This window comes from Myotis lucifugus, unplaced genomic scaffold, assembly GCF_000147115.1.
Source record: "Myotis lucifugus unplaced genomic scaffold, Myoluc2.0 scaffold_101, whole genome shotgun sequence".
NCBI classification, from domain to species: Eukaryota; Metazoa; Chordata; class Mammalia; order Chiroptera; family Vespertilionidae; genus Myotis; species Myotis lucifugus.
In genome coordinates, this window is record NW_005871149.1 from 2,878,993 (window position 1) to 2,901,573 (window position 22,581).

A 22,581-nucleotide genomic window follows, 5' to 3' on the forward strand; every position below is an offset into this window, starting at 1 on the left:
GTCACACACATGGGCTGAACTGAGCACTGCCATTTGAGCCCAGGAAATGGACCTCCCAACCCTGGAGAGGGTGTGTCTTCTGTAAAATAAGCAAGTCCTGAGGACCCTGGAAGGAAAGGCGGGGCATGGCTCTGAGTCCTGGGGCCTCATTCTTTCCCTTGAGTATAGTGTTAGACGGGAAGCTGAGGCACATTAAAATAGTAAGAATTGGAGCAAAAATCTATTTGAATCAGGCAGCACCAAACCTGAAGTAGGTAAGAGTGCTCCACCAACAGCAGCTTGGGGAGAGACTTGTAGAGAAAAGGCAAAAGCCAAGCAAGGAAATGACTGGCTGTCACGTAAGGCCTGCTTGGCTGTTGGTGACTGGTTGTCCTTGGGTTTTCATTTCTTCACCTTGAGGGGTTTACAGGCCTTGACTTGGGTTTGCTTATGTAGCCGCCGCAGCACCAGAGCCACCTCCGTACTGACCTCCTTGTTTAACTGATTCGACGGTAGTTACCGAGAGGATTTTCCACTTGGTTTACTCCGATGCTTGCTGTTGCGCCTACGGGAAACTCTAGCCAGGATGGGTGGTGTCAAATCTGCCTCCGCTCCTCACGAGGTAAAGTCCACTGGCCGGGAGCCCACATCGGCCCTGAGGTCCTCAGTCTTACATGCTCACTTGTTCTCACAGCACAACGTTATGAACTCCCTTGGAAAAACAGTAATAGTCTAGAAAACTAGTTTATTTCTCTCCCCGGAGTGTCTCATCTGTGAAGGATTCCTTTGCTGAACACCACGTCAAAGGTAAGACGAAAATAGGATTGTGCATTGGGGGTTGGTTTCCTATAATGTTTTGATGACCCACAGGCTTCTCCCCCAGCCCAGCTGCTCACCACACGGCCATTGTGCATGCCTGGCCGTGGGCTCTCCTTCCAGTAAGAGACAGTCTGCCTGCTGACCTGACAGGGGAAATGAAGCATGCTGGATCCCTTCCCCAGGACTCAGAGCTGTGCCCCCGTCTTTCCTTCCAGGGTCCTCAGGACTTGCTTATTTTACAGAAGACACACCCTCTCCAGGGTTGGGAGGTCCATTTCCTGGGCTCAAATAGCAATGCTCATTTGTGAGGAGGTAGCAATTACGACACTTGCACTCCTGGATGCTTTCCAGCATGTTCTCCTGCAGAACCACAAGACCACCATCACACCCGAGAGGCACAACTTTGCTCACAGTCCACATTCAAACTCCTCCAACTGACCTCCCAAAGCTCTTCGCTTTTCCTGGTCCAGGGTCCACTCAAGGAACAGTCATTGCATTTCGCTGTCATGTCCATTTGGCCCAGGGGTGGGGAACATCTGGTCCTACCAAGGCAGTAGGGGTGAGTTTGACAGCAGGCTAATTTTTAAGCTGATATTTTTGTGCCTGCAAATGATGTTAGAAATATCCAAATGGCTTACGGCAGTTTTACAAAGGTTCCCCAACCCTGATTAGCCCATTAGAATATTCTCATTTTAGCGAGGGCTTTGTAAATGGAATTCCTAACCCAAGGCAACCCACCCACCCCCCCTTTTTTTTTTAAATTTCTCTAAAGTCGAAAGCTCACCCAGGGGACCAGAGGGCGGTGCACAGCTTCCCCTGGGATCTGGTGTGCAGACCTGGGGGGAGGACACCGAGGACAGTGCTCAGAGCCGCCACCCACAATCAGTAAGGTCGAGCTTCGTATTAACTCCTTTGAAATTCCTGCCTGAAATAAACTGAGTGGTCAACTTAGTGCCAAACTGGTGACAAGAGATTTCTCTTCAGTGGCTTCGAAATCCCTCAAATCACAGCCTATCATTAGCTTCTCTTCCTTCTCCCATGATTCTGCCTGGATCGTGATTATAGAAAAAACAGGGACCAGGCAGCCTTTACACGTGACTAGGACATGCTTCAGGAGATGTCAAGCCCTGTGAGCGGCCAGCGGAAGCCAGGAAGCAGCCTGCAGGACAGTCCCAAAGATGTACAAAGTCCTGCTTGCGTTTTGGAGGTTAAAATTAGTCTATAAACAACTTTAGAAACAAGAGGAAATCATCTATTTTTAGAGTTGGGCTAAAAAAAAAAATTACAGTACAAGTGGTTTTATACCGCAGTGAAAAGTGAAGTGTAAAAGTTTACGTCTGTTTCCTGTCAACTCAATCAACTCGGTCTTGGGTTTGTCCCAGGGACCTGCGCCATGCTGAGGGCAAGGAAGGCCCCACCCTACACCCAGGCCCTGGATGGAGGTTGGGGATGGATGATTGTGCTTCACTTCTTCCTGGTAAGGATTTCCTTTCCCTCCTCCCGCCTGCAAGGCGGCCTCTGGAGGCCGAGGTCCCTTATGAAAGCCTTGGCATTTGAATGGAAAGGGGGCAGAGCCAGGCCAGAAACTGCCAGTGGTTGCTCAAGTCAGCCGTCCACAATGGGCCCAGGTTGAAACCGTTCACCTGAGCAAAAGCAAAAGCATTCCCATCTGGTCTCGTCCCCCTCCTCCCTCCCATCCCTGCACCACAGAACGCTCGTCACCATCAACAGTTCTGCCCTGGCTACACGAGGTAGTTCTGGGGACAAGCACACATTGAGCCACCCCGGAAGTAGCACTGGCAGGGGCTAAAGCGTTTTTGCGTGGGGTCCGCACTCAGCCCAGCGTAGACTAACTGCTGGCAGCGACCTCCTTCACTCACAGGGGATGGGGACATTTCCTCCGTCCTGCCTGCTGCTGCCTTCCAACCCTTCCCCACCAGCCACAGGTGAGCTAGAATCGGCCCCTGTGTATTTCTGATGTCTGGAGAAGGAAGGACACAAAATTCTGAACCGGGAGCCTGTTTTTTCTCCTTCATCCGTAAGCCAACTGGACTCGGCACTTGTTTCTTAATGATCTTCTCTCTCCCTCTTCCTGATCTGAATGTCAGCATGGTCATTCTAGAATATCGGTGAATCCTATCACAGCTAAGCCCCAAACAACCCTACAGATGGGCACTAGCTCGACAGCTCCTCGTGTCCCCAAATCAGTTTACTCACAGACACCCCTTCCCTCCCAACTCTCCCTCCTCCCTCAGGCCTACAGCTCAGGCCTCCTCCCTGGTGACAGAGAAGGGAAAGCAGGAGCAGAGGTCTCAGCCAGGACTTGTGTAATACAGTCCCTAACCAGACGGCCATTTGTGACACATCAGCCTCATTACCAAAGAACGTGGAATCTCAATGTTACTAGAAACTATGCTAAGGTCTGAGAGCCCTTCCCATGGCTGGGCCACCTCCCCATATACAGGCTTGGCAGGATGGCACTGTTGGTGAGGGTCTGTCTGGTTCTCCCCCATTTCTCCCCAATAACCACCCTGCTTAGCCTACATTACCCTCAGGATAGGAAGCTATTTATCCAATGTAGTTGCTGATAAGAAAAATTGCCTCATAACCAGATTAATAAACAATGTCCTGCTTTGGGGGGCAGGGGCGGGTGGGTGTGATGCTGCTTATAAAAGCACTAGAGGCTGGGCGCACGAATTTCGTGCACAGGTACAGTCCCTAGGCCTGGCCTGAGGTCAGGGCCATCTTCCCCGGCTGCCCACAGCCGGCCCCACCCCCACCCAGGTTCCCAGTTCGCCATTGAGCAATTGGAGCCTGTCGGCTGGGGAAAGGGACCAAGAGGTGGTCAGTGCGCCTCTTAGTGACTGGTCGAGTGGTCATTCTGGTTGTTCTGCCATTAGGGTCAATTTGCATATTACCCTTTCATTATATAGGATAAGATATACTAGGTCCCAAAATGTTAACAAGGAACATTAACAAGCTAATCACCTGCAGTCGGAGGCCAGTTAGACGCCTGCTTCGGTGACTACATGCATCACCAGTACTTTTCTACAACAGATGAGCTCCTGAGGAGGTGAGGGAAAAAGCCACCCACGACATGTTCCCTGGGAGCTCCTGACTTTAAAAGGACTCATTCTAAGCTGCCACACTTCACATATTGGCATGACTGCCAATATTCAGTCTGCCTCACTGGGCTGGATGTTTCATGAGGACAGGGACCATGTTTGCTCACTACTGTAAGCCCAGACCCTATAAACAGCCTGGAACATAGTAGGCACATAATAAATACCTGTTGGTGAGTAGATGGACTGACTGATGGGCACACTTCTGACTAAACAAGAAGGTGGTAAATGCTGAAATTGTAGAGATGGGCAGGGGACTTGTATGACACGTTAAGAATCTTGGTTTTTATCTTGAGGCTCTGAGAGCTAGTTAAAAAAAAAGAAAAGAAAAGAAAAAGCATAACCAATGGACACAAGACACTGGGGGGTATGGGAGGCCAGGGGAAGGTCAAGGGGAGGAAAAAAAAAGGAGACATATATAATACTCTTTGTAATACTTTAAGCAATAAAACAAAATTTAAAAAAAGAAAAGAAAGAAATGAAGCAGGAGTGATGGGATCAGATCTGCAGGCCAGGAAAATAGCTCGGGCTGCAGGGTGGATAGGGATTGCTGGGGCGAGGCCTGGAGGCAGGGGCATCCATTGGAGGGATGTTGCAATGATCCAGGTGAAAACACAGTAAGGCCCTAAGTTCTGGAGCAGCGATGGGGATGGAGAGAATACAGATCTGAGCTACACTGAGGAGGTAGACCTGTAAGACTTGCAGAGTAACTGCAGCTCCGGGAGAGTCGGAATCCTGGGTTGTCTTGGGCAACTTGGAGGCTGATAGATGCCATTCAGTGAGCTGGGGAACGAGGGAAGGGAGGGAATCTGCAGATGGCGTGGGTGGATTGACTTTGGACAGTCTGAGGGGCGTGCGGCAGTCCATGTGCATGTGGAGCACGGGGTCTGCACCCTGAAATTTGTGAGTCACCAGCATCGGTGGTGGCTGGAACAATGAGACGGGTGGGTCCAAATGCCAGGGAGAGGGCGGAGCAACCAAGAGCAATTAGTCCTGGGGGAATCGAGACCTAGGGACGTGGTGGAGTTGCCCACAGAGGAAACCGAGAAGCAGTCAGAAGTCAGGGGTCCAGGCATGCAGCACCCCCTAAGGGAAGGCAGAAATGTCCAGAGGAGCAGAAGCTGCTGAGAAGTCAGATGACAAAGGGCTGTTAGTGTAGCCACAGGGAAGTCTCTGATAACCTCGATAAGAGCCAGCACAGGGGGTGCCGAGACAGAGGAAGTGCAGATAACCTAACAGACTATTCTTTGTCTGTGAAGGTCAGGAAGAGCAAGGGGATGCTAGAGGGGAATCTAGGGTGGAGGAAACTTGCTATTAAACAATAATTTCTAACAAAACCTGATGCTCTTTATTCAAAAGGGGCCCCTGTGGCTGACCCAGCCCCAAGACAATATTCTAATTAAAATGATCTGGATGAGGAAGTTCTTGGGGGGGAGGGGGGCGTGCCCTTAAAGATAAAAAGGAAATAACGGTGCTGGATCAGCCACAGGAAAATTTCAAAGGCTTTTGTTTTGGGGTGAGCCCATTGACGTCTGACCGGACTCGGACAGGACTAAAACCCAGCGACCTTGGTCCAAAGCATGGGATGAAATCCAAATTTGTCTAATCCGCTTAACAAAGCAGAGATCTAGGCTTGGGGAAAAGACTTTTAATATCTGAGTCCAAAGAAAAAGAGGCGTGCTCTCCCTCCAGGGAGCACACCCTTACCATTCCCTTCCTCTTCTTCCCCCACAGGCATTCACCTCCTAAACTCTAAAGGACCCCATGGGACTTGCCCAGTGAACAATGGGCAGCGGCAGCTCATCCTGGACAAACCCTCTGAACTTGTCCACAAGGCCCCCTTTTCTCTGACTCCATAGTGAGCCAAAGCAGCCCAGCTAGGCCATTTCCCCGCCTAACCTCTCCTCTGTTTCTTCTTCTATCCTAGGCCTGTCCTTGTTTCACTGTTCCCAGCTTTAATAAACGTTCTCTCGGTGAGGGGGGTAGGGGTTGGGGGAGAGAACAGAAACAAAGTTGGAAGGTTACAAGATAAGGGAGGCAGGGTAGACGCAAAGGCTGACCTTGGCTTTGTTGATATCCACAGGGGAAGACGCAGACTCAGTGATTAGATACAAGTCATAGCCACTTGCTTTGCCCAGACATCAAAGACGGACCAGAGCGGCCAGCTTCTGAACTGGGAGACCAGTAGCTAGCCAAATTCAGGATGCAGAGGCCAGCACCCTTTAGATGCCAGCACAGAACCCGTGGTTAAAGAGGAAGGATGTTTTCCAGAATGATGCCTCACTGTGCCCTTGCTCATGATGGCGCAATCACCACTCTGTATACTGAACCAACAGAAACAAGTCTGGGTCGTTCGAGGTTCTTGCATGTTCTGTAGCCCCACTTCCTGATAGAAATACCTCTGGGCACATGCTGATGACAAACTGTCCTAATGAGGGCATGATAAAATAGTTTTCACTTTTAAATATAGAGCCCTGGCGTCCATAGCATTGTTCACTGTAAATAATGAAAAAGCAGTAGCTTCTATCAAGTTAAAATGGGAAAAATCTATTAAGGGACCTCCTTACCACCCCCAACTTTTGCAACCTCGGAGCACCACCTCTGGTTCTTAGTCCCTTTCTCCAGACAGGAGAGAATACTATTTCTGAAATACGAGTCTAGCTGGGGATGGAGGGGAAGGTCTTGATTCTCTAGCAGGTAGGGGTTAAGGGAACGAAGAGGCAGGCTGACTCGGCTGAGTGGGTAGACGGTAGCAATAAAAGGGAAATGAGAAGGAAAAGTGGGCATGGGACAAGAGAAAGACTTTCGTTTTGGATGAGTTGACATGAGTTAGATATGATAGACAGTTATATGAATGAGTTTGAAACGCTTGAAAAATATTAATGGTTAAAGATAATAAAATCATAGTTAATAATTTGAATATTAAGTGCTACTTAATGGTCCCTGAATTGATGGCTTGACTTAATGATTGTTCAACTTTTCGATGGTACAAAAGTGGTAAATTCCATGAGATATTTAATGCTTTATTGTAAAATCGTCTGTTTGATGATTCTGCCCAACTGTAGGCTATCGTAAGTGTTCTGAGCATCTCTGACGTAGGCTATGCAATAATGTTCAGTAGGTTAGGTGTATGAAATGCATTTTCAGCCAAGAATATTTTCAACTCATGATGGGTTTATCGGGGTGCAACCCCAGCATAAGTTGAGAAACATCTGTATTAAGTACTTTACCAGAACCTTCTCAATCTTCACAGTCCTGTGAGCTAGCTAACATTGACTTCATCTCCACTATACAAAAGAGGAATCTTAACTTCTGTAAAATATAAAATGTACGAAGCTTAACTCCCCCCCCCCCAGCTGGATTCTTATTTCAGAAATAGTTTGCCCAAGGTCACACCCCCAGTAGGAAGCTGAGCCAGGACTCAGGCCAAGGAGGCTGACTGTGCAGACCAGTACTTAACTACTACACCAGCGGTTCTCAACCTGTGGATCGCGAACAATGAAAATACATCCTGCATATCAGATATTTACATTACGATTCATAACAGTAGCAAAATTACAGTTATGAAGTAGCAACGAAAAGAATTTTATGGTTGGGGGTCACCACAACATGAGGAACTGTATTAAAGGGTCGCGGCATTAGGAAGGTTGAGAACCACTGGTCTAGGGGCATATATACTAGCACTCCACACAAAGAAACCTGACCTCCAAGGAGAGCGCCTCCTAGCGGGCATGTGACCCAACCAGGTGACCTGGTTTACTCTTGTCCTGGCACAATTAACAGTGCTCCCTTTTGCTCTCAAAAGTGTCTCAATTTGGATAAATTACTATATGGTCACCCTACTTATATATATCAGGTGATAAATGGTACTCAGCTCAAGAGCAGAGTTAAAGCAAAGCTAACCCAGGAACTGATAGGAACAATTCATCTTTTGGACCAACACGCATCTCTCACAAAGGTAACTGGACTCGGCTGTGCTTAACAGATGCTAATGTCATAGAACAGTAGAGTAGGGGTTGATGTGGGTTCAAATCTCAACCCCAGTACCCCCCCCTCTTCAGCAATTTCCTTTAACCTCAATTTCCTGGTCACTAGTACAACAGTGACACTCCTACTCCACAGCCTTGTGATGATTCAAGGGGATACTCATGTAAAGTGCCTAGAGAAGCCCTTAGGGGATGACCACCCCATAAAATATAAAATGTATGAACGGTAAGTGCTGGCGAGCTGGGGAATCGGAACCCCGAGCAGCTGTAACCCCTCTGTTGCACCCTGACTTGGACTCTGTCTGCTTTCATTTAGGTCAACATGTTTGTTTTGGGGATGAACAAGACTTTTGCAATTTTCTTTGTGGTTTTTCAAGAAGAATTTGAAGGCACCTCAGAGCAAACTAGTTGGATTGGCTCCATCATGTCATCACTCAGCTTTTCTGCAGGTATGAAGCCCAGGGATAAGGTCGCTGTCCAAGGAGAAGGCCCAGAGGGCGATTCTAGGAACAAGCATGAGGCGCGCTACACTCAGGGTCGTTATTAATACAGACAGCCAAGAAAAGGACAAACCTGCAGTGTTTAGCCTCCACCTGACTTGGTGAAATTGGAAAAATTACAGAGTTCAAACAAAGAAAGTGGGAGTCAGAGTCCAACTACTTAACTGCATGATTTCTCATGCCGTGTTTCTTTCCACAGTGCCTTTCCCTAGGTTCAGTGAGCCACCCTGTCAGCAGGGAAGTCAGACCTCGGAGTTCTGACCTGATCACCTAACCTTTCGCAAAACAAGTTGGGAACCAATTCCTTTTCCTGCAGTTCTGTTTGGAGCCTAGCGTGGTGCAGAGGTTAAGGAGCAAACTTGTCCTAGTCATAGGCCACCAGACGCACTCTCACTGTGTGGAGGTTTTGCAATGCATTCTCAGTAAGCTTCACCTCCAAACCTGCTTATTTATATTTTTTTCCTTAAAAAACAAAGCGAACAGTGTGGGACTGGGACTGGTAAAGCCCAACACAGATACCTCTGTGAAGGACACACAAGACTCCGAAGTGTTTTCCTAAAGCTGCTCATTTCAACCGACGCCAGGATAAGGGACGCCAAGCACTCACCTAGTACCAGCTTTTCTTTCTCCCCAAGGCCCCCTGGTTGCCATTATCTGTGACGTATATGGCGAGAAGACTGCCTCCCTGCTTGGGGCCTTCCTCGTTTCCGGTGGATATGTGATCAGCAGCTGGGCCACGAGCATCCCCTTTCTGTGTGTGACTATGGGAGTTTTACCTGGTGAGTCCACGGTAAAAAGGTTAGAAAAAAGGGAACTAGGAACCTCCCTCTTACTGGCCACGTGTCCAAAAGGCCTAGTTTCATTATCTCGGTCCAGAATATCCATCTGGTACAAGGCACCTCATGTAAGTGATTCCAAACTATTATGGTTTTCTTTTTAGGTTTGGGTTCCGCTTTCCTGTACCAAGGAGCAATAGTGGTAATGAGCAAATACTTCAAAAAACGATTAGGGCTTTCTACAGCTATTGCCCGTTCAGGGATGGGACTGACATTTCTCTTGGCACCTTTTGCAAAAGTCCTGATAGATCTATATGACTGGACAGGTGAGTCATTCTAAGTGTCTGACCTATCAACTCTGCAAGATTTCAAGTTCAGTTTTTCCCCTTGATGACTGGAGGTGAAGATGTTTGGAGCCAGAGTAGAAATGATTCCTAAAGAATCATGCTCCTCCTCCTTGGGGAATACACAGCAGCGAGATCTTGAACTACTTGCAGGCTCTGCCAGCCACACCAGCAGCTCCGAGTTCAGCCCAGGGTCCTGTCTGGGGCACAGAGCTCCTCTGTGAGCTGTGAAACACCCTGCAGGGACAGCGATATCCCTGGAGAGACAAGGGCACCCTCTCCTTCCACCACCAAAGAATTCTTTCCAAATTCTCCCTTTAAGAAAAAATCTGCATAAAACATGCCTCCTCCATTGGACTCACTAAACCAGAACCAAAAAAAAAAAAAAGGGGGGGGGGGTAAAAAGATTATGTTCCTTAATACGTAATCTTTTACACAAATGAATGAAAATCATTCACTTCACAATTTTCTTTGTGCCTTACAGAAAATATCTGTATTAAATCATCTTACATTACTGGAAACATGATATGCACATATGTATGTATATGTCTACTTCTAGAGAAACAGACATAAATACACAGAGCAGTTGTGCAGGAGTCTCATGAACAGGCCCAGCTGACAAACCTGTGACAGGAAGGCGGGACCTGCGGCCAGCCCTGTCTCTAGGAGCAACACACACACCTCAGCTTCAGTCAGGCCACGCGGAAATCAAGACATACCTACTCGGCTTCAGAGGCGAAACTGGCACCTGCCTTCTTTCAACATTTATACCCACTTCAGAGCATTTCAAGTCCCTCTTCAAAACACCATGTAATTTTCTAACACTTGAAATAGCTCCCCCGGCTTCTCCAAGAAAACTCTTATTCTCTTTTCCTTTAGCACAAATAACTCTCCTTCCATGCCAGCTTTCTGGTGTCCTACCTGCAAAAGGCCACCGTTTCACAAGGATACAGCAGTGTGTATGGTAACAAGTCATCAGATTTCATTACTTCCAGTTAAAATCGGGAGACAAAGCAGTACCTCAAGGAAGTATCGCGCTATGACTATTTAGCAACACTATGAATATTCTGAGCCTGAGAACAGGGCATTATGAAATGAGAGGGGTCATTTTTAACAACTTTGAGATTTCTCTCTATTTAGGTGCCCTTATGTTATTTGGAGCTATCATACTGAACTTGGTGCCTTCGAGTATGCTCTTGAGAGCCATCCACAGCACAAGCGGGAGCAACTCTGATGGGAAAGATAAAGGTAGCAGCCTGCCTGCAAGTGGTCCAGAGGCAGGGCGCGGGGCGGACATGTCACACTGCAGCGAGACGCCAGAGTTCCCCATCAGGGACAGGACTATGCAGGTTGGACAAGCCGGAACAGGTTTCATAGACTCGCAACACCAAAACGAAGAGGTCAACGATGGGCCAAGCAGGAACAGACTGTTCCTAATACCTAAAGATGCACATTTCCAGCAAAAGGCTACTTTGTGGAGCTGTAAACAAAACCTCTGTGATATTTCTCTTTTAAAGAACCCTTTCTTCTGCATATTTACCTGGTCTCTTCTCTTCAGTCAGCTGGCATATTTGATCCCTACCCTCCACCTGGTAGCCAGAGCCAAAACACTGGGGATCGACATGATGGACGCCTCCTACCTCGTTTCTGTAGCTGGTGAGAAAGCCTACTGCAACCTCACACTCAAACAAGCAAACAGAAAGTCTTGTTAGTTTTTCATAGGTGTCTGACACAGTAGACATTAGGTATTTGTTGGAAAATACAGTATTTTTAAAAGCTGGTGCTTAGTGGCAACCATCACTCGAGGAGCAAAAGAAATTCCAGGTAGATAGCATAGTGCACTGGTTGAAAGGTTTCATTCTGGAGCTAGACTTTCCAGGGTCAAGTTTTTGCTCTGTATTTCCGAGCTGTATGACCTTGGGCAGGTTATGTGCTTTCTCTGTGCCTCAATGTCCTCATCTGTAATAGAGGGATAATAGTACCTACCTACCCTGATAAGGTTATGAGGATTAAACAAGTCATGTATGAGAGGTTTAGGATTGTGCTTGGCCCATTGTAAGCATGCAATCATGTTCTACTAATATTTGCAGCTAAGCATTTTCCACTTGAACTCATAGTAAGACATATATATGCCTGTTGCGGCTAGTCACTAATGGACTGACTGATAGTTCTTTTTTTTTTTTTATTTTTTAAATATATTTTATTGATATTTTACAGAGAGGAAGGGAGAGGAATAGAGAGTTAGAAACATCGATGAGAGAGAAACATCGATCAGCTGCCTCCTGCACACCCCCTACTGGGGATGTGCCCACAACCAAGGTACATGCCCTTGACTGGAATCGAACCTGGGACCCTTAAGTCCGCAGGCCAACGCTCTATCCACTGAGCCAAACCGGTTAGGGCTGACTGATAGTTTTTAAAAACTGAGAAGGGACGAAATGGAACTGGTTATCTCCAGTTATCTGGAAAGTCTCAGTAGCTCACAGTGACTTTCCTCTGCAAGACTATTCACCAAGCCTTACAAAACTGACTGCACTCCGCCTCCAACTGCACAGGTACTCTCAATCAAATAAAATGTATGTACACACACACAAAAGATACATAGCTCAACAGACGTTCTCACTAAAGTGTCTAGTAGTATCAATGTAGATGAGATTAGGGCTATATAATGGAACAAAAGAACATAACAAACTCAGTATGTGTCCTAGGAAATAACTGTAAAAATACAGAAATAGTAGTATTCTGTATTTTTATTTCTTTTTAATGTGTGTGTGTGGAGCAATTTATGTTTGAACTGTAGGAAGGATTTGAAGCATAAAACCACCACAGCTCATGCTACTGTTGGGGAAAATCTCTTGGTATTTAACCACTACATTAGCTTCTAACAGGATAAAGGTTAAGAATTTCTGTTATGAAATTAAGCCAAATTGTGGTTCTTACATTTTGTTCAAGTTACATCACAGGTCATGTTCAAAATATGATCTCCCATTTCCAGACTTCCTACATATTTTCCAAGTTAAGCATAACAACCTCTGGAGAAGGACTTAATTTTCAAATCCTCACATGCAATTATAAAAGAGTCCCAACACCTCCTTTTTCTTTTTGTAAACATAAGGCTTTATTATTTATACTCATCATCCACCCTCTGACTCTCCTTGACACAAACCGGAGGCCCACTAGTCTTTACAAACTCACACTTCCTTTTTGAGGAAGGCTCCCTGAGCCCGGGGTCCTCTGTAACCAGGGACTCCCAGCTCAGTGGTATGAACTTTCTGGTAATTTACTAGATGTGTCTGGAGTACTTACTAGTAAGTAAATGATATAATCTACTGATAAGCAAATGAAACCGTTTTTTTTTCTCATGTGTCCTAGCCTAAGGATGAAGTCTTATTACTTAGGAAAAGATGCCTTAGGCATTTACATTCTTCAAAGGGGCTGGGAAAAATGGAATTAGGATTTCATAAGACCTTTCAAACTTCTTCTAGGTATCACTGAGGCAGTCAGTCAGCTTCTCTCTGGATGGATTGCTGATCAAAACTGGACCAGCAAGTACCATTACCACAAGTCTTACCTCGCACTCTGTGGCATTACTAACCTGCTTGCTCCGTTAGCCACCACCTTCCCACTACTGATGACCTATACCGTCGTCTTCGCCATTTTCTCTGGTGGTTACCTGGCATTGATACTTCCTGTTCTGGTGAGTAGACACACTCATTAACATTGTTAAACCATTTAGTAAAAGCAAGGATGAATAATAATGTTGCCCAAAGAGAACACATATTTTGTATTAATTTTATGATTACAAAACATCACAGCCAAGGCCTCAGAAACCCTGTAGCTATATCCTAATCCAGTTACTCATCTTACCTCGGGGGTTGGAATGATGGGAGGACTGTCCACAGGGAACAGGAAAGAAATGGGAACCAATAAGGGACCAGCAGGATTCCATTTTGCTGATCAGTTTCCCAGGTCAGGCTTCTGTTCACTTCTTCCCTTCAGTTCCAGAAACTTCTTTGGCTCCCTCTAAGACACAACCCTGAAGAGCTCTGAGAGAAAAGGGCCTTCCTGACCAGTGTGACTTCTCTCTTACTGAGAAGCTCTGTATTTCAACAGGGGCACTTAATAAAACTCTTCTCCATTTTTACCCACGATCGACTTCAAGTCCTGGACCCAAGTGGAACTGACATACAAACTTCTGGGTTCTCCTTAGCACCAAGTCCCCATGTGCCGGAACACAATCCCTGGGCGAGTTCTGGCCTCAAGGCCATGTTAGCCTAAGTGCAGCAAGAAATACACGAGGCTTACGCAAAAGCCAAACTTTCTAAAGCTGAGTCAACTCCTCATAATGTCTGATTGCTTACAAACCAATGCTCAGCCTCGGGTGGATTCAAGAATCCCACTGTCAGCTAGATTGTAAATATTATTTCCTAACAGAGAAGAGCAGCGAGGTTCAGGGAAAAACGTACCCCCGAACCACCAAAAAGACCTAAGAAACAAAAACCAATGTTCCTTACTCATAAAGGGGAAACACTGCCTGCCTCGCGAAACTTCTGGTCCCTATTTGCCTCAGCTCTTTCACAATTCGGAGCACAAGGCCACCCAAATCACCCCAGCAGTCAACGGTTCAGTTTGAGATGACAAACAGCATTTGTCCCTGCTAGGCACAGGTCTCCACAGAAGCTCACCATCTATCTGGCTAACAGTGAATTCTAATCCCTACAGGTTGACCTGTCTGGGAATTCTGCAGTACACAGGTTTATGGGACTTTCCAGTTTCTTCACTGGGATAGCTGTCCTTTCTGGACCACCGATAGCAGGTAACAGTTTAGCCATGTTCTGAGCAAATGAAAGAAAATGCCGACCCGTGATTAACAGGAACATGTAATGACAACATCAGGTTAAAAGAAACTGCTGATATCTGTGCTGTGCCTGTACCAACCCTCACAAGCCATCGCCAGTCCAGGAGAACCTGAGGGTTAATTCAACAGGTGTGCATTAAGTTCTTACAGCCTCTTGGGCGTCTTAGAGCAGAGATTGTATGTATGTCTACTTGTCTGGGAAGACAATACAGTTTTATCGAGTTTTCAAAGACCTAGGATGCTTAAAAGAAAAAGAACCACTACCATTTTTACCTGAACAGGAGTCACTTTTATAGAGCTTGAATCTGCAAGCCTGACCCTTTTGCTCTTCTCAACATCTCTTACTTTTTTTTTTAATATATTTTATTGATTTTTTACAGAGAAGAAGGGAGAGGGATAGAGAGTTAGAAACATCGATGAGGGAGAAACATCGATCAGCTGCCTCCTGTACGCCCCCCACTGGGGATGTGCCCGCAACCAAGGTACATGCCCTTGACCAGAATCGAACCTAGGACCCTTCAGTCCGCAGGCTGACGCTCCATCCACTGAGCCAAACCGGTTTGGCAACATCTCTTATTTTTTTAAAATATATTTCAGAGAGGAAGGGAGAGGGAGATAGAAACATCAATGATGAGAATCACTGATTGGCTGCCTACTGCACATGCCCTGGGCATGTGCCCTTGACCAGAATCAAACCCAAGACCCTTCAGTCTCCAGGCCAACGCTCTATCCACTGAGCCAAACTAGCTAGGGCTCAACATCTCTTGATGGTCAAAGGGGGATGGAGGCCCTTCACTTTGTGTCTGTACCAAAGGTGGGAGGATACTGGGCCTAAAGGCCAGAATCTCTGTGGAGAGGCTGTGTGGGACCGCTGGTGAACATTAAATACAAGTAGAGTACAATTTGGGGGAGTTCTGATCATGTAAGTTAGCTTTAAGACGGAAGTGTGTTGTTGTTGTTTTACTCACTTTCTACCTAACTGGACATTTAATCCAAGACTATTAAAAGACTAACTACTTACAGGGAACAGACTTCAGTATTTTCCAAACTATAGTTCTCAATATATTGGAATGGAGAAATTACTACAGCATTTCCAAACACCCACAAAAAGGGATTCAACTTAAAACTTACATTTGCCTCCTTCAGTCCTAAAGTGAGGCAGAAAAAGGGTCTGAGCTTGCCCACTATCATTCTTAAAATTGGTACAAATATACAACCAAATCCTTATTTGCACGTATGAACACACATCTTCCCGTATTGTCCAACTCAGTCTATACTTCATACCTGGAGAGCAGGCTGGGATGTAAGAGTCAAGCCAGAATTGTTCTATAGGGACTAGTAAGAGAAAACCAAACACCAGAGACATCTGGCAGAACTACTGTATGGCCAGCGCCCAGGTCAGTGAGGTACAGAAAAGAGAGCCCAAGTACAGTTTGCTCATTGCATTTCTTTCCGTCTTGACCCCTCTTCACTGGGTCCAATGATGCCTGGAACTCGTAGCCTGTCAGGCCAAAGACATAGGGCGGTAACCAGTTCCAGGGCACAGCGCATCTCATGCAACTGAGAAAGGCAAGGAACTGAACTACAATATGTTTAGAGATTTTACATTCCAGTTTTTGTACACATCTTAAAATATTCAAAGAGGTCCGTGTATGAGAGACGAGGCATGTTTTGTGAGGACCGCTACCTGAAAAGGAAAAGCTGCAGATGTGTGTGTGTCTTGAAATCAATTTCTTGGGTCGTGATCTTTTCATTTATCTTTGAATGAAAAAGGATAGACTACAACAGAGCAGATTAGAAAACAGTGCATCCCTTTATTGTGAAACTTTTATTTTACACACACATACCTATGTATTTCAAGTATATGTGATGTAAAGTACATTTCTTACTATCAGTGAATAATAAAAAAAAAATTTACGAGTCTTTTATTACCCAAAGTCCACAATGCCCCAGCAGAAAGGAAACTCATGATATAATTTCTACCTGCTAATTCTGAGCATGTTATTTGGGCAACTATAAATTTTTTAAGTTCTGGGGAGGAAAAAATGTCGAAGAAAGTGTTAAGGCTGCTGCTGAAAGCCTATGTATAGATTTTTTGGTCTGACTCTCACTGACCGCAATGCAGCACTGCCCACTCAGTGGGAGGGAGAAACTTCAGCAAGTCTTTGTCTCTTTAACACATTCCTCTGTGAGATGACAGAGGACTTGACAAAGGCCATTAGGTTTGTTCCTAAATTCTGACACCAACAGCAACTACCAAGAAACATCAGAAATGCTGCCTTGGCAGTTCCATTATTGTCTTCAGCTTTAAATAAATCAACAGGCCTTCAGCTTTAAATAAATCAACAGGCTTTCTGGTTACAAAATATTAAATTCTCAACCAAGCTTAGATCTTCAAATTGTATGAGATTCTCATTCTTTTTACTTACCTGTTAGATCTGTTATTACCAAATCGCAAAAGTTGAAATTCCTATAAAAGAATCTAGCAAACAGTAAAACTTTCCACAGTAATCCTCAGTCAAACGCTAGTTAATAATGGTTACATCAGTTATCTGAACAATATTTTTCTCTTTCCTGTGTGGAAATGAAAAAGAAAAGCAAGTTAGTCATATACAGCATATTTTCATAAAACATAGAAAACCCATAAGAATCATACCTGAGTTTGTTATGTAATCAAACTTACATAACAAAAACACACTTTTTTCTTTTAAAAATGTAAATAGAGCATTTGGCAAAAAAAAAAATTATTTATACACCTTTAAAACCATGATTATGATAATATAGTAGCAACAAAATTCTTTATCAAATCTTTGCTGAAACTCACTGATAGGGATTGAAAAGGATAGAAGTTTAAAATTACTCCCTAACAACACACCTCCTCTAAAAGCCACCCCACTGCCCACTGCACCCATACAGCCCGCCCCTCCTGTTCCTTTACAATACTCAGTGACAAATTCATAGTTAATAATGTGACCTAGGGCGATCAGCAGAACTACACACAGGCCAAATGTCATCAGTTATCCCAAACCAACTGCTGTTTTTGCTGGATGCTGGCCTCCAGATCTACATGCTGGCACCAAGATGGAAGCTTGGGAAGTTGTGGGGAAATGAAAAGCACTGCTATTTTAAAACATTATATTTCTAGTAGACCCTGTTAACAAAAGTAGAGCTTCAGACAGCAATATAAATACAAAAATAGTGCCTTGGGCAAAAAAAAGCAAGTATATAGTCATATTCTCCAACATACTAGTCAAATGTAAGCTGCTTATGTGAAATTCCTAATCTTCTATCCAAAGGCATTTGATGTGTGAGCTCAAAATGTTAAAGGCTGTTTCATGTAAAAATAAAACCAAGGGCCCATATTGGCTGACTATAAAACAGAACTGAATATAGTTTCCCTCTCTTCTATATACCCCCCATTCCCAACTGATGAGTGTACATACTATGCTAATATATATTTATATCAATACCAATTATCTTCTGAAAACTCCTTTAAAATACCAGAAACAATTATTTGATAGCTCAGTATTCATTCAGTAATTACCAAGCCCCTTATTAGCACAGCTCTCTGCTAGCTGTTCCATGGGATACAGAGAAGACAATCTTTTCTTAATGCTCCTCCATTGCTCACTGAGTAATGGCACATACACGGACAGGACTCAATACTAAAACCAGCAACCTGGAACCTCAAACACTGAGAATTAATAGAACGTGCATTCTTCTTCCACTTCATTAACAGAAAATTTAGGTAAGCCATGTCTCCATTTTCTTACCTTTAAATGAAGACTTTCTGAGCTGTGGTATAAAAAGAATGGCCGTAAATTATACTAAAGCTTCACTCAATCCAGAGGGTACTTCACAAAAGTGTTTGTTGTTTTTATCAACAAACTCGAGGAAAGCTATTTCTAAGGCCAAATAATTATAAGTTGATTGTACGCCAGCACAAGTTCAAGTTAACTAGTTCCTAAAGGAGAAATATATCTCTCCGCATATAAACCTAACCAATGGACACAGACAACAGGGGGGTGAGGGCATGAGTGGGGTGGTGGGTAATGGGGGGGTAAGGACACATATGTAATACTTTAATCAATAAAGAAATTAAAAGTGGGGGGAAAAAGAAAGAAAAAAGAAATACCTCTCTCTCGTACTATTATTTGCTTACTTCACAGCTCATCAAAAATACCATGGAGTGAAACTGCACTAACTCTTCATCTGTGTTTTATAAGAAAAGACAGTGGCTAGATGAAAATTCATCCAAGTTTGCCTCTGTCCCACTAACACAGATAAGTTCACCTCCTCATGAAATAATAGGTCATGTTCTATGTCTCTTCCTTCCTCACTTCGGATACAATATTAAACAAATATTACGCCCAGTCCTCAATCCACCTGTTATCAAGCATATGCTCCACATTCATCAGTCATCTTGGCCTATCAGTTGGGAATTTCTCCATGGCCTGAAACTGTATTTGAAAAACAAACAAACAAAACAACTCAACCTTTTGGTCTGCTATAAGTCCCTGGAGAGTGGGAGGAAGTGGGGGCTAGTGAGAAAGCAGAGCAAGGTTCTCTGTCCTCTAAACACTGAGGGATGTATTATAACCTCAAGAGGCAAAGGAAAACCATGTAAATTATCTCTTTATCCAGTGATTCCCCCACAAATAATGACCATGCAATTTTGTTTTGATTCAGTATTTCCAGGATGGATGACTCCCTACAAAAATATAAAAAAAAAAATCCAAATAGCTCTTTAGTGTGGTTTAAAAAGAGGAGGGGGGTTAGTCCTTCCCTTGCAAACATATTCCTTTGCAAGGCCAAGGATTTAAGCTTCAAAATCCTAACATAGACCACAATCGTTTTAGTAAAACCCACAGCACAGAGCCAATGCCCAAAGCTCACCCAATAAATCTTACTGCAAGTTTCCATCATAAGGCGTTTGGAGAATTCCGGTCTTAAAAGACACTGAGGTTGAAATTTGCTAAACCACATTTCCCAAGATTACTGAAAATATCTATGTATTTTCCCATCATGGCACTGATAGAAAATACGGTATAGTACACCCAGAGTAAAACAAGGCTGCTACCCGCCAGCCAGCAGCTCCGGGGGCCTGTGGATGAGATCCCTGTCTTGGACCCTTGGAAGCTGGCCCCTGTGCTGCAGCCCATCAGCTGCAAGTTCTGGTTCAACACCGCTAGTCTCTTACAGAATTCTCAGCCACTAACTTGAACTAGCATCAAGGAACTTTGGAATTAAGGACTGTTATACAGCTTTTTCATACTATTCTTTAAAAAGTACAGAGATCTGATAAAATCTGACCAATTATACAGCGTTCTTTTATTATTCAGTGGTGGGGAAAGGCTAATTATTTCAACCAAATAGAGTGGGGGGAAATCATCTTTAAACATGTATGGCTTAACCCATAACATTATGTTAAATAGTTTTAAAATGCTGACATTTTATTAAAATGAATTTAAAATCCTAGATTACAAATCAAACTTGACATATTATTCTAATCCCTTTTGTGTTCACTGTAAGAAACTGGTTTACAAAACTAATGAACTGAATGGCAGTTGGGTCGTAGAGATAAGACAAAAAAACATATATACTAACATCTCAATTATCAAGTATAAAGAGAAAAAACAGATTTAAAACAAATTATTTCATTAATCTTTAATGTTTCTAAAGCAACATTCTGACTTTCAATGTGTGTATGTGGGTGAAATTAAAGGCTTATAAGCATTTTCTCTGAAAATGTTTTAGGCCCTCTGGGATTTCTTAAAAAACAACTCATTTTCACTACTTTTAGCTATGCTCTCCTGACCTTTAGCAACAGTTTATCTCCATACCCAAGAATTTCTAGTCTTTCCCATAGTATTATTTCTAATACTGCTGTCTCATAATTCACAGGAGATATATATATATATATGCTGGTAAATTTGCTGTACTGGTGGGACTAAGGCAACAATGACAAGGGATAAAAGGGAATGTGGTGGTTTTTCAAACTCCCTCCTTCCTAGAAATTTCTAGAAGTTGAGAGATTGGTCACCTATTTTTCAGGTATATAAAGGTCAATCACAATCAACAAGGACTTGTCCTAGTAGGTTTCACCCACTCTTTTGCTTAACTCCAAAAAGCATTTGTGGTCACTGATCAAACAAGGAGTCAATAGGTAAAAAGCAACTTAAAGTTAGCTGAATTTAAGAGGCGATAAAACATTCCATCCATTCATTACATTACGAACAAGAAACATAAAGCGAATGAAAAATATCTAAAAACATTTTTAAAGTCTGTTTCAGAGCCAAATAAGAGAACAAAGAGGACAAGGTATACTCTTTACTTCCAGTGAGAAATCATGTTCCAAGATACAAACAAAAATCAAAAGACACAACGTACATCCCATGAGGGCAGACTTCCATCTATTTTGTTCATGGGTATATCCCCAGTACCCAGAACTGTGCCAGCATACAGCACCAACATTTTTAAAATAAATAATCAGAATAACAGCTTTAACTCTCGTTAAGTTTTTTTGGATTTTAAATATAAAAGCCTTAATGTAAGTGTGCATTTAAAAACATAAAATGCATACAATCTCTAGAAAAGGGGCTGTCAAGTGTGGTCAGTGGACTCCCCAGAGGTCCTGAGACCTTTTTAGGGAGTCTGTGAGGTCAAAACTGTTTTGTTTTTTAAAAGGGGTTTCACTTAAGTTCTAGTATGTGCCATTAGCCTAAGGATTTCGAGGACCCCTCCCCATTCATGCTTTGAAAGAGCATGTCAGGGAGAATTTCAGCCATCATTTAACTCACTTGACCAAATAGTCAGTTCCTTTTCCTATGCTCTCAGGGTGTCCTGAACCTCCCCTTCATAGCCCTTATCACTTGAAATTTATGTGGTTAACACCTAACCCCCCACTAAACTGTACAGTCTGCAAGGGCCAGGACCACGTCTCTTTGGGGTCATCATTGTATCCTCAACCCCTAGCACACTGCTGGGAACAGTAAATACTCAAACATTTGCTGGGGGTGGGGGAGGGGGGAGGATCAGTTCTCTTACTTTTTTTCTTTGGAAAACATTAGGAATTTACAATTGTTTTCTTTGTAAGAATGGTGCCTTCTAATAAGATTCATCAGAAAATGAAATGGTAGGTGTTCCTAATTATCTCCAACTTCTAAGATCGGAGATGAGTTCTGGGTCCACAATGACTGTCTCCAAGGGTTGAGTCCCTAAATCAAGTGAAACGGATGCAAGTAACTCCATCACTAGAAATAAGACAGGTAAGGAGCTGGACTAACTTTCTAATAGGTTACAATACAGACTGGTTAAGTACATGAGGTTCTTTTCTTCGAGAAAAGTTCATGGCTGAGAATGACTAACGGGAAGGTTTGCTCGTCCTTCCAGGCTGGTTATATGACTACACCCAGACATACGCAGGCTCCTTCTACTTCTCTGGCACATGCTTCCTCCTCTCTTCACTTTCCCTTTTCTTTGTACCACTGGCTGAGAGATGGAAAAGCAGAGTCTGACCGGAAGGAGAGAGGACTGCAATCAAGTGCAAGCTAACAAAAGAAAAGCTAAACTCGTAAGTCATTAGAAACAAAAGAAAACTTACAGGAATAAGTTACCGGACACAAAATTTCAGAACAGTTTCCTCATTTGTAAAATAAGAAGGCAAAACAAATAGTTTTTAAGGTTCCCTTTTCCTTTGCCATTCCTAAGAATGAATTGGTGGAAAGAAAGGGGTAGTAGCAACGGAAAGCATGCCATTTGTTAGTACTTAATAGGTTATCATTTTAATCAGTTAAAGCAGCCACCTTAGTTATTAAATGAAAATCAGAATGTAACTGTAATAATAACCAAACTCTCAATTGTGCATGGTAATTCAGTAAATAAAATAAGTGAAGGCAGAAAAACATTTTCCTTAATTTAAGGTATTAAATATATCCACTGGTTGACTAGAACTCTGGAATCTGAATATTAAAACTTTATTTAGTGATTGTAATATTATATACGCCCCAAAAGTTTATCTTTGCTTATTGATTAGAGGTATTTTTTGTTTTCTTTGCATTATTTTGTTTCTTAAATTTTCTTTGATAAACTTGTATTGCTATGTAATTAAAAAATGTTTAAAAATACCCTTTATTTCAAGATCATTTGAATAGTATTCCTGCCCATCCAAACAATACTATTTTTTCCCTACATCTAA

The 22,581-nt window shown here is 43.5% G+C and overlaps 1 protein-coding gene across 2 annotated transcripts; it reads left to right on the plus strand.

Moving 5' to 3' along the window:
• The first annotated feature begins 2,191 nt into the window (after positions 1-2,191).
• SLC16A4 (solute carrier family 16 member 4) lies at positions 2,192-22,418 on the plus strand. 2 transcript variants are annotated; one of them, XM_023757079.1, is made up of 8 exons: positions 2,192-2,275; positions 8,223-8,355; positions 9,024-9,185; positions 9,347-9,508; positions 10,667-11,182; positions 13,012-13,223; positions 14,249-14,342; positions 21,777-22,418. In XM_023757079.1, exons 1-8 carry the CDS (start codon positions 2,192-2,194, stop codon positions 21,899-21,901), a joined length of 1,488 nt encoding a protein of 495 aa, XP_023612847.1. In that variant the 3' UTR covers positions 21,902-22,418. The 2 variants fall into 2 exon arrangements, with proteins under 2 accessions (XP_023612847.1, XP_023612848.1); XM_023757080.1 differs by having other exon boundaries at positions 9,042-9,185.
• Positions 22,419-22,581: the final 163 nt, after the last annotated feature.

What these genes read in the sequence shown, in the direction of transcription:
- SLC16A4 (XM_023757079.1), top strand. Translation starts at nt 2,192, where the DNA reads ATGCTGAGGGCAAGGAAGGCCCCACCCTACACCCAGGCCCTGGATGGA. An exon ending in AGATCTATATGACTGGACAG is followed by an intron (nt 9,509 to 10,666) that starts GTGAGTCATTCT and finishes CTCTCTATTTAG; the next exon opens with GTGCCCTTATGTTATTTGGA. An exon ending in CTACCTCGTTTCTGTAGCTG is followed by an intron (nt 11,183 to 13,011) that starts GTGAGAAAGCCT and finishes AACTTCTTCTAG; the next exon opens with GTATCACTGAGGCAGTCAGT.